A 9,600-nucleotide genomic window follows, 5' to 3' on the forward strand; every position below is an offset into this window, starting at 1 on the left:
GTAAATCTTTGGCTAAAAAGAAAAAAAATCATGTCATTTAAAGATAAATAATATGGTTTCTTCTTCCCTGGGTTAGTAATTTTAATTAGGTTGACTATAAATAGTCTTTATACAAAAACTGTAATTCCTTTCAAGATGTTTGATAGCAAGAAAAAATCCCAGTTTTCGGGAGTAGACAACCGTTGGTGAGTATGGTGCTACACAATATAGCAGCAAGGGTTGGAAACAAAAAAGGCGATTTGTCAAACAACATACATGAATAGGTTGAAATTTTGTTTGGAAGTGAAAATCTTTGTGCTGTTATTTATATTTTGGTTGTCTTAGATGGTGAATATGTTTTTTCCCCCCCTCTGAAAAGAGCCTTTTAAAAATGCATAGTCACTAAAAACAGTAAAAATTTATGTCCTAGCATCAATCTTACTTTTGGATGTTTTCAGCTATTACGGAAACAGAGTAAGCACTAAGATAGTTTTCACATTAATATATATGAAGAGTGCTTTGCTTACTTGGCAAACCATTACAGTCTCCCCAAAATTATATGTAAGTGTACGAAGTTCCAGTAATCTGGACTTTCATACTACATGATGTAAATAATATATGAAGATTCCTCAGAATTCTTCAGTGGCTTTGTAGCTGGCTCAGGTTTATTATTGGAGCCCGCTAGAATGTCATACTCTCATCTCTATAAAGTAGCATCGACACACATGAAATCCTTTAATGACTAGATGGGATTAGGCAGCTGCAGTTACAATGCTTTCTGCCCATTACTTTCACTATTTGAGGGGACGATCCAATAATATTTTCAGATTGAACTAGAAGGTAATCATTGAGGCAAAAATCTGTCTCAGTAGCCCAAGTTATACAATTATATTTGAATTCTTTGATTCAAAGTAACAGAAATCAAATTGAGATACTTCTTAAGTCAAACGACAAATTTATAATCAGGGTACTGGGGCACAGCCTAGAATCCAGGGACAGAAATTCATTCAGGCCTCAGGTAGCTCACATAATAGGAAAAGTCACTGGGACTTGGCATCCTTCATCTTTGCTCCGCCCTGCGTGTCTGTTTTGCTGTCTGTTTTTGCTGACACATTTTCTCTTCTGGGTGCTTGGTGGGATAGAGCTGTCTTCCTATATTGTATGTGGCAGGTATAGCCATACTCAAAGTTCATGTGGCTCTGGGAAAAAGAATCTGACTGCTGCAGCTTTGTTCAGGGACCCAGGAATCACTGGATTGCCTGGTGTTAATATCCCGAACATTGACCTCTAGGGGCTTGGGCCTAAGCACGAGGAAGGGGAATACGCTGGATAGAGAACCAAATAGTGTCCACTCTCACTGGGAATGTGCAGATAAGTTCCGATTTTGCTTCCGTGTGAGGCGTAATGGTATTACGTAGATCCCATTTTTCCTCAGCCTGGGTGTAATCAGTGATGAGGTTTTAGAACTCCAGATTTCATCTTCTAGCTCATCTGTTACACTCAGGGACACCGTTCACCTTCTCCTTTTCCCCTAGTGGCATAGCTGACAACCAGTCTGCTGCTTGCTGTTTCGTCCAGTGGGACCCTGATGAGATGTTTTCCATAAGCCCAGGGCTGGACCAGCATATAATCTACCTTAGTTAAAACAACAACAACAGGGTTGTGATCATCCTGCCTCTCAGACGTGAACTCCTGCGTTTGCCAGCTCGCTCTTACCCTGTGACGCCCAAGCGGGGAACAACTTCCTGTTTATCTCCGCCTGTAGCTGCGTCGTTGTGATTCTGCCACCATGTTCGAGGTGCGCCTGGTCCAGGGTTCCATTCTGAAGAAGGTGCTGGAGGTGCTGAAGGATCTCATCAATGAGGCCTGCTGGGACATAAGTTCGAGCGGCGTCAACCTGCAGAGCATGGATTCCTCCCACGTCTCCCTGGTGCAGCTCACTCTGCGCTCCGAGGGCTTCGACACGTACAGCTGTGACCGCAACTTGGCCATGGGTGTGACTCTCACCAGCATGTCCAAAATACTAAAATGCGCTGGCAATGAGGACATCGTTACACTAAGGGCTGAAGATAATGCGGACACCCTGGCCCTAGTATTTGAAGCTCCAAATCAAGAAAAGGTTTCAGACTATGAAATGAAGTTAATGGATTTAGATGTTGAACAACTTGGAATTGCAGAACAAGAGTATAGCTGTGTAGTAAAGATGCCTTCTGGTGAATTTGCTTGTATATGTCGAGATCTCAGTCATATTGGAGATGCTGTTGTAATTTCCTGTGCAAAAGATGGAGTGAAATTTTCTGCAAGTGGAGAACTGGGAAATGGAAATATTAAGTTGTCACAAACAAGTAATGTCGATAAGGAGGAGGAAGCTGTTACTATAGAGATGAATGAGCCAGTTCAGCTAACTTTTGCACTGAGATACCTGAACTTCTTTACAAAAGCCACTCCGCTCTCTCCTACAATAACACTCAGTATGTCTGCAGATGTACCCCTTGTTGTAGAGTATAAAATTGCTGACATGGGACACTTAAAGTACTATTTGGCTCCCAAGATCGAGGATGAAGAAGGATCTTAGGTGTTCTTAAAATCCAGGAAAATAAAGTTAAGCTCTTTAAGAACTGCTTCTGAGATGCCAGCATGTACTAAGTTTGTCACCAAATTTGTACCTCTTAAGTACATATGTAGATATTTTCTGTAAATAACCTATTTTTTCCTTCATTCTTTACAATTTGTTTAAAGAATAAAATCCAAAGTCAAATTTGGCCTTGTTAACCTAGAAATATTTCTGCCTTACCTAAAAATACTTGTGTGTTTATAACAAAAGGGTTTTGATTCTAAATGCAGTTTTGAGAATTTTTTTCAATTTAAATAAAAGTTTTTTTAATTTCAAAACAACAACAACAACAAAAACAAATTAGATGGAAGAGGAAGAAAAACAGGTTGTTCCTTCTCCCTCTGATTTTCTCTCACTCCTATGACCTCTGACACAGTAGTGGCAGACCTAGCATAATAATCCTCTTGAATAATTTTGATAATAGTTAATATGACTGAACATTCACGGTATGTGCAGGACCAGGCTGATCCTTAGATTTTTCCATTTAATACTGATGACTTTATAGTCGTACAATCATATGTTGTAATTATTTTATTTTATTTTCAGTGTTCCAAGATTCATTGTTTATGCACCACACCCAGTGCTCCATACAATACACGCCCTCCTGAACACCCACCACCAGGCTCACCCACCCCTTCTCCCCTCTAAAACCCTCAGTTTGTTTCTCAGAGTCTACAGTCTCTCATGGTTCATCTCCCCCTCTGATTTCCCCCAACTCACTTTACTTTTCCTTCTCCTAATGTCCTCTATGTTATTCCTTATACTCCACAAGTAAGTGAAACCATAACATAATTGACTTTCTGTGCTTGACTTATTTCACTCACCATAATCTCCTCCAGTCCTGTCCATGTTGGTCCAAAAGCCATCCTTTCTGATGGCTGAGTACTCTTCCATGGTATATATGGACCATATATTCTTTATCCATTTGTCTGTTGAAGGGCATCTTGGATCTTTCCACAGTTTGGTGATTGTGGCCTTTGCTGATATGGACATTGGGGTACATATGGCCCTTCCTTTTACTACATTAGTATTTTTAGTGTCTTTGGGGTAAATGCCCAGTAGTGCAATTGCAGGGTCATAGGGTAGCTCTATTTTTAATTTCTTAAGGAATCTCCACACTGTTTTCCAAAGTGGCTGCACCAACTTGCATTCCCACCAGCAATGTAAGAGGGTTCCCCTTTCTCCACATCCTCTCCAACACATGTTGCTTCCTGTCCTGTTGATTTTGGCCATTCTAAATGGTGTAAGGTGGTATCTCAATGAGGTTTTGATTTGAATCTCCCTGATGGCTAATGATGATGAACATTTTTTCATGTGTCTCTTAGCCATTTGTATGTCTACTTTGGAGAAGTATCTGTTCATGTCTTCTGCCCATTTTTTTGATGTGATTATCTCTTTTGTGTGTGTTGAGTTTGAGGAATTCTTTATAGATTTTGGATATCAGCCCTTTGTCTGTAGTGTCATTTGCAAATATCTTCCCTCATTCCTTGGGTTGCCTCTTTGTTTTGTTCACTGTTTCCTTTGCTGTGCAGAAGCTTTTGATCTTGATAAAGTCCCAAAAGTTCATTTTTGCTTTTGTTTCCTTTGTCTTTGGAGACATGTCTTGAAAGAAGTTGCTGTGGCTGATGTTGAAGAGTTTACTGCCTAGGATTTTGATAGATTCCTGCCTCTGGTTGAGGCCTTTTATACATTTTGAGTTTATCTTTGTGTATGGTGTAAGAGAATGGTTGATTTCATTCTTCTATACATAGCTGTCCAATTTTCCCAGCACCATTTATTGAAGAGACTGTCTTTTTTCCACTGGATATTTTTTCCTGCTTTGTCAAAGATAATTAAACCATTGAGTTGAGGGTCCTTATCTGGACTCTGTTCCACTGGTCTATGTACCTGTTTTTGTGCCAGTACCATGCTGTCTTGGTGATCACAGCTTTGTAGTAAAGCTTGAAATCAGGCAATGTGATGCCCCAGTTTTGTTTTTCTTTTTCAAGATCTCCTTAGCAGTTCGGGGTCTTTTCTGGTACCATACAAAATTTAAGATCGTTTGTTCCAGCACTTTGAAAAATGCTGGTGGAATTTTGATTGGGATGGCATTGAAAGTATAGGTTTCTCTGGGCAGTATAGACATTTTTAACAATGTTTATTCTTCCGATCCATGAGCATAGAATGTTTTTCCATCTTCTTGTGTCTTCTTCAATTTCTTTCATGAGTGTTCTCTAGTTCCTCAAGCACAGATCCTTTTCCTCTTTGGTTAGGTTTATTCCCAGGTATCTTATGGTTCTTGGTGCTATAGTAAATAGAATTGATTCTCCAATTTCCCCTTCTGTATTTTGATTGTTAGTGCATAAGAAAGCAACTGATTTCTGTGCATTGACTTCGTATCCTGCCACATTACTGAATTGCTGTATGAGTTCTGGTAGTTCGGGGGTGGAGTCTTTTGGGTTTTCCATATAAAGTATCTTGTCATCTGCAAAGGGGGAGAGTTTGACTTCTTCATTGCCCATTTGAATACCTTCTATTTATCTTTGTTGTCTGATTGCTGTTGCTAGGACTTCTAGTACAATGTTGAACAACGGTGTCAAGAGTGTGCACCCTTGGGGCGCCTGGGTGGCTCATTGGGTTAAGGCCTCTGCCTTCAGCTCAGGTCATGATCTCAGGGTCCTGGGATCAAGCCCTGTGTCGGGCTCTCTGCTCAGCAGGGAGCCTACTTCCCTTCCTCTCTCTCTGCCTGCCTCTTTGCCTACTTGTGATCTCTGTCTGTCAAAGAAATAAATAAAATCTTTAAAAAAAAAGTGTGCACCCTTGTTGTGTTCCTGATCACAAAGGGAAGGCTGTCAGCTTTTTCCCATTCAGAATGATATTCGCTCTGGATTTTTCATAGATTTTATGAAGTTGAGGAATGTTCTCTCTATCCCTATACTCTGAAGAGTTTTAATCAGGAATGGATGCTGTATTTTGTCAAATGCTTTTTCTGCATCAATTGAGAGGACCATGTGGTTCTTCTCTCTTCTCTTATTGATTTTTTCTATTATATTGATTGATTGGCGAATGTTGAACCATCCTTGCATCCCAGGGATAATGGTCATGGTGGATAATCTTTTTAATGTACTGTTGGATCCTATTAACTAGGATCTTGTTGAGAATCTTGGCATCCATATTCGTCAGGGATCTTGGTCTGGAATTCTCCTTCTTGATGGGGTCTTTGCCCGGTTTGGAAATCAGGGTATGCTGGCTTCATAGAAGGATTCTGGAAGTTTTCCTTCTGTTTTTTGAACAGAAATTTTTTGAACAGCTTCAGGAGAATAGGTATTATTTTTTCTTTGAATGTTTGGTAGAATTCCCCAGAGAATCTGTCAGGTCCTGGGCTCTTGTTTTTTGGGAGGCTTTTGATCACTGCTTCAATATCGTTTCTAGATACTGGTCTATTCAGGTCGTCAGTTTCTTTCTGTTTCAATTTTGGAAGTTTATAGGTTTCCAGGAATGCATCCATTTCTTCTAGGTTGCTTAACTTATTGGCATATAACTGTCGATGATAATTTCTGATGATTGTTTCTATTTCCTTGGTGTTAGTCATGATCTCTCCCCTTTCAGTCATTATTTTATTAATTTGGGTCCTTTCTCTTTTCATTTGGATTAGTTTGGCCAGTGGTTTATCGATCTTATTGATTCTTTCAAAGAACCAGCTTCTAGTTTCTTTGATGTGCTCTACTGTAGCTCTAGTTTCTAACTCATTGATGTCTGCTCTAATCTTAATTATTTCCCTTCTTGTGCATGGGGTTGGCTTAATTCGTTGTTGATTTTCCAGTTCCGCAAGGTGTAAAGTGTTTGTATATTCCAGGCTCTCTCTGGCTCAGGTGGTTGCTGGTGGTGACAGGTCTGGGACCGTGGGCTTAGGTCCATGCCCATGACTGCCCGATTCCACCAGTTGCCACTTAAGGTCTTTTGCTCATTTTGAGTTCTTTTAACCAGTCTCTAAGTTAATGCTGGTCCCGAGTCACAGGGCACTTTCATATTGGAGTATTAATTTCCAATGGGTCACTTCTGGTGGCTCCCCCCCCCCTCTGTTTTTCCTAAGGTATCAGTTGGAGCCTTCCCACTCTTTTTTACCTCTCCACTGATGATCTTCTGCTCCCATAGAGATCCCGGAATGTATAATCTTACATCTCAGTTTGATTTCATGGGTGTCCAGAGGCTTCTGGTAGATATTTAGCTCACTTTAGGGGACTGGTTGAAATAGGGTCTCCTACTTCTCTGCCATCTTGCCCCTCCCCCCAGATGTTGTAATTCTAACCCCCGATGTGGTGATACTAGCAGGTGGGGCCTTTGGGAAGTAATAAATCCTAAGGGTGGTGCCTTCATGAATAGGATTTGGTGTCCTTATGAAAGAGACGTGAGAGCTTGTTTTCTCTATCACATGAGGACACCAGGCCATGACAGCCATCCACAAGCGTCTTGCAAATAATTCTCATAGTCTGTAGAGAAGGTACTTAAAGCTTTTTTATAAGCTCCTATTTTGCTCAGTTAATATTCCTGTTTGTATGTAAAATACTAGAATTGTAAATCTTAATTCTAAAAATGAGATTCTGGTGGTTTGCAATCCTGGCAAAGCTGTATCAATATAGTATATTTCAATATTTTTTTTCAAAACTATTAGAATATTTCTGCTGGTGAGGCAATTGGATGCATATTTTGCTCAGTGATCAATAAGCACGTTGTCTGTGTCTCATACTCTTTGCTTACAGTGTTAGGTGAACAGAAGTCATTTAGGCACTTTCAAAAACTCATTGTTCAGGGCACCTGTGTGGCTCAGTGGATTAAAGCCTCTGCCTTTGGCTCAAGTCATGATCCCAGGGTCCTGGGATCGAGTCCAGCATTGGGCTCTCTGCTCAGCAGGGAGCCTGCTTCCTTCTCTCTGTCTGCCTGCGTCTCTGCCTACTTGTGATCTCATCTGTCAAATAAATAAATAAAATCTTTAAAAAAAACAACAACTCATTGTCCATCTATATCCAGTGATTTCTGATTGCTCCAAGGGAAAATTGACGGTAAGCATATCTCAGTTTTGTGGTGGCTAGGGCAGCTAAGGCGATACAGTTTTCAAGTCTTGCAGGGCAGGGGTGGGAGTGTGTGAGGGGGAGAAACATCTTTTTCAAAAAACAGGTTGAATAGTTTAAAGGTCCAGTGTCATTGCCAAATAGTGATTTACCTCCGTTTTCTTCAGGCGCGTTCATCCTCTGATTCAGTGAAAGGAGGATACATACTGCTTACCCATTGTAACTCCCTTGCCTACGTCTTATAATCTAGATGCTCTGAACTGCTAATATGGTCAGGGATCCACTTGGATGTCAGTGGCTCTGTAAAATTATGGGTGTGGCATAGCACAGTTTTACATCTCAAAGTAACTTAGAATAAGCATAGGGATATATATTAGTTTCCTGTTGCTACCATAGCAAATTACCTATACCCTAGTGCCTTAAAATAACAAAAATTTATTATCTTATGGTTTGGGGGGGTCAAAAATCCAGCATGTCACAGGTATAAAATCAAGGTGTCGGCCAAGCTATATTCCCTTTGGGAGGCTTTAGGGGAAAACTAATCTCATTGTCTTTCCCAACATTGAGAAGCTGCCTGCATTCCTTGGCATGTGGCCCCCTTCTTCCATCTTGAAAGCCAGCAAGATCCAACGCTCTGATCATTCTTCTCTTCATAACCTCTGATAGCAACTGGGAACAATTCTCTGCTTGTAAGAATTCCTATAATTAGATTGGGCCTACCTGGGTAATCCAGGATATTCTCCCCATGTTAAGGTCCTTCACCTTAATCACATCTGCCAAGTCCCTTTCACCATGTCAGTTAATACCTCGCAGGTCTGGGGATTAGGATGTGGACAGCCATTGAGGGGAGAGCAGACATTATTCTACACACTACAGAATAGGTTAAGACAACAGAATTACTAGATAAAATGTGCAAATTTTTTGTAGAACTTCTCCGCCATGTAAATCATCTTTTTCAGTTCCTACCATGTATTTTCATTTTACTTTATTTTTTATTATTCCCACTCCATGTGAAATTGAAGCTCATAAAATTGTCATGAGTCATGCTTCTGGTTTCAGGGAGAGCCAACAACTAAACTGGGCTCTCTGATTTGAGAGTCTTTTCTCCTATGGCTATTGCAGATGATTTACAAGGTAGCAGACAGAAAGGGGGGTGTGCTACAAAATTTCCCTGGTTCAGAAAACCTCTGGGAATGTGAGCTCTTTGTTCAGATCCTTAAAAGATTACTCTTAGTGAGAATCAGAACAAATATTTCCTCTGACTTAGAAAACTGAGTAAAATCTGCAGACAAGACAGGGCAGAGTTTGTATTTGGGTAAAAATTTAGAACACAGATAATTGAATCTGATTTTTTTTATCCACGTATTTATTATAGGCTGCTCACCAATTCAGAAGAAAAAGAGCGAAGAATTCTCATAAATTATTGTAAAGACCGGTGCTGCTCAAACTTCGGAATACATCAAAAGCATCTAGATGGTTTATTAAAACACAGGTTGCCAGGCTTCACCCCCCAGAGTTACTGATTCAGTAGGTCTGCGTAAATTTGCCCTTCTAAAATATTCTCAGGTGGTCTTTTAAGTTCCTGTTCTGGGACCACACTCGGAAAACCACTGGAAAAGAACTGTTAATTTATATGGGCAAGTTCCATATTTCAGGGACGGAAACCAGATGCTCCTGGTTGGCTCTTCTGCAAGTCACTAGTCTCCTTTACATGGCAAATTAGAAACACCGTAGGTTCTCTTACAGACCAGACATCAAATGGGAAGGAAAGAGAAACGTTTATGCCTGCTGGATATTCTTTTTAGGTAGAGAAGTGAAAGAGAATAGGGCTTGGATATAAACTGTTATAAAATACACTTGAAGAACCTTTGCTCTGTATCTTGAAGGAAACTGCTTAGTATCTACTCCTCAAATAATTTTCCCCAACAGTTTTATGTAAACAACATTTATGTGGATCAA

At 40.3% G+C, this 9,600-nt stretch overlaps 1 protein-coding gene across 1 annotated transcript; it reads left to right on the plus strand.

Moving 5' to 3' along the window:
* Positions 1–1,759: 1,759 nt before the first annotated feature.
* On the plus strand, positions 1,760–2,597 carry LOC123951962 (proliferating cell nuclear antigen-like). Its single transcript, XM_046021129.1, has one exon. It carries the CDS (start codon positions 1,769–1,771, stop codon positions 2,552–2,554), a length of 786 nt encoding a protein of 261 aa, XP_045877085.1. The 5' UTR covers positions 1,760–1,768; the 3' UTR covers positions 2,555–2,597.
* Positions 2,598–9,600: the final 7,003 nt, after the last annotated feature.

This window comes from Meles meles, chromosome 10, assembly GCF_922984935.1.
Source record: "Meles meles chromosome 10, mMelMel3.1 paternal haplotype, whole genome shotgun sequence".
Lineage (NCBI taxonomy): Eukaryota > Metazoa > Chordata > Mammalia > Carnivora > Mustelidae > Meles > Meles meles.

Coding starts and splice junctions, on each gene's coding strand:
- LOC123951962 (XM_046021129.1), top strand. CDS start 1,769: ATGTTCGAGGTGCGCCTGGTCCAGGGTTCCATTCTGAAGAAGGTGCTG.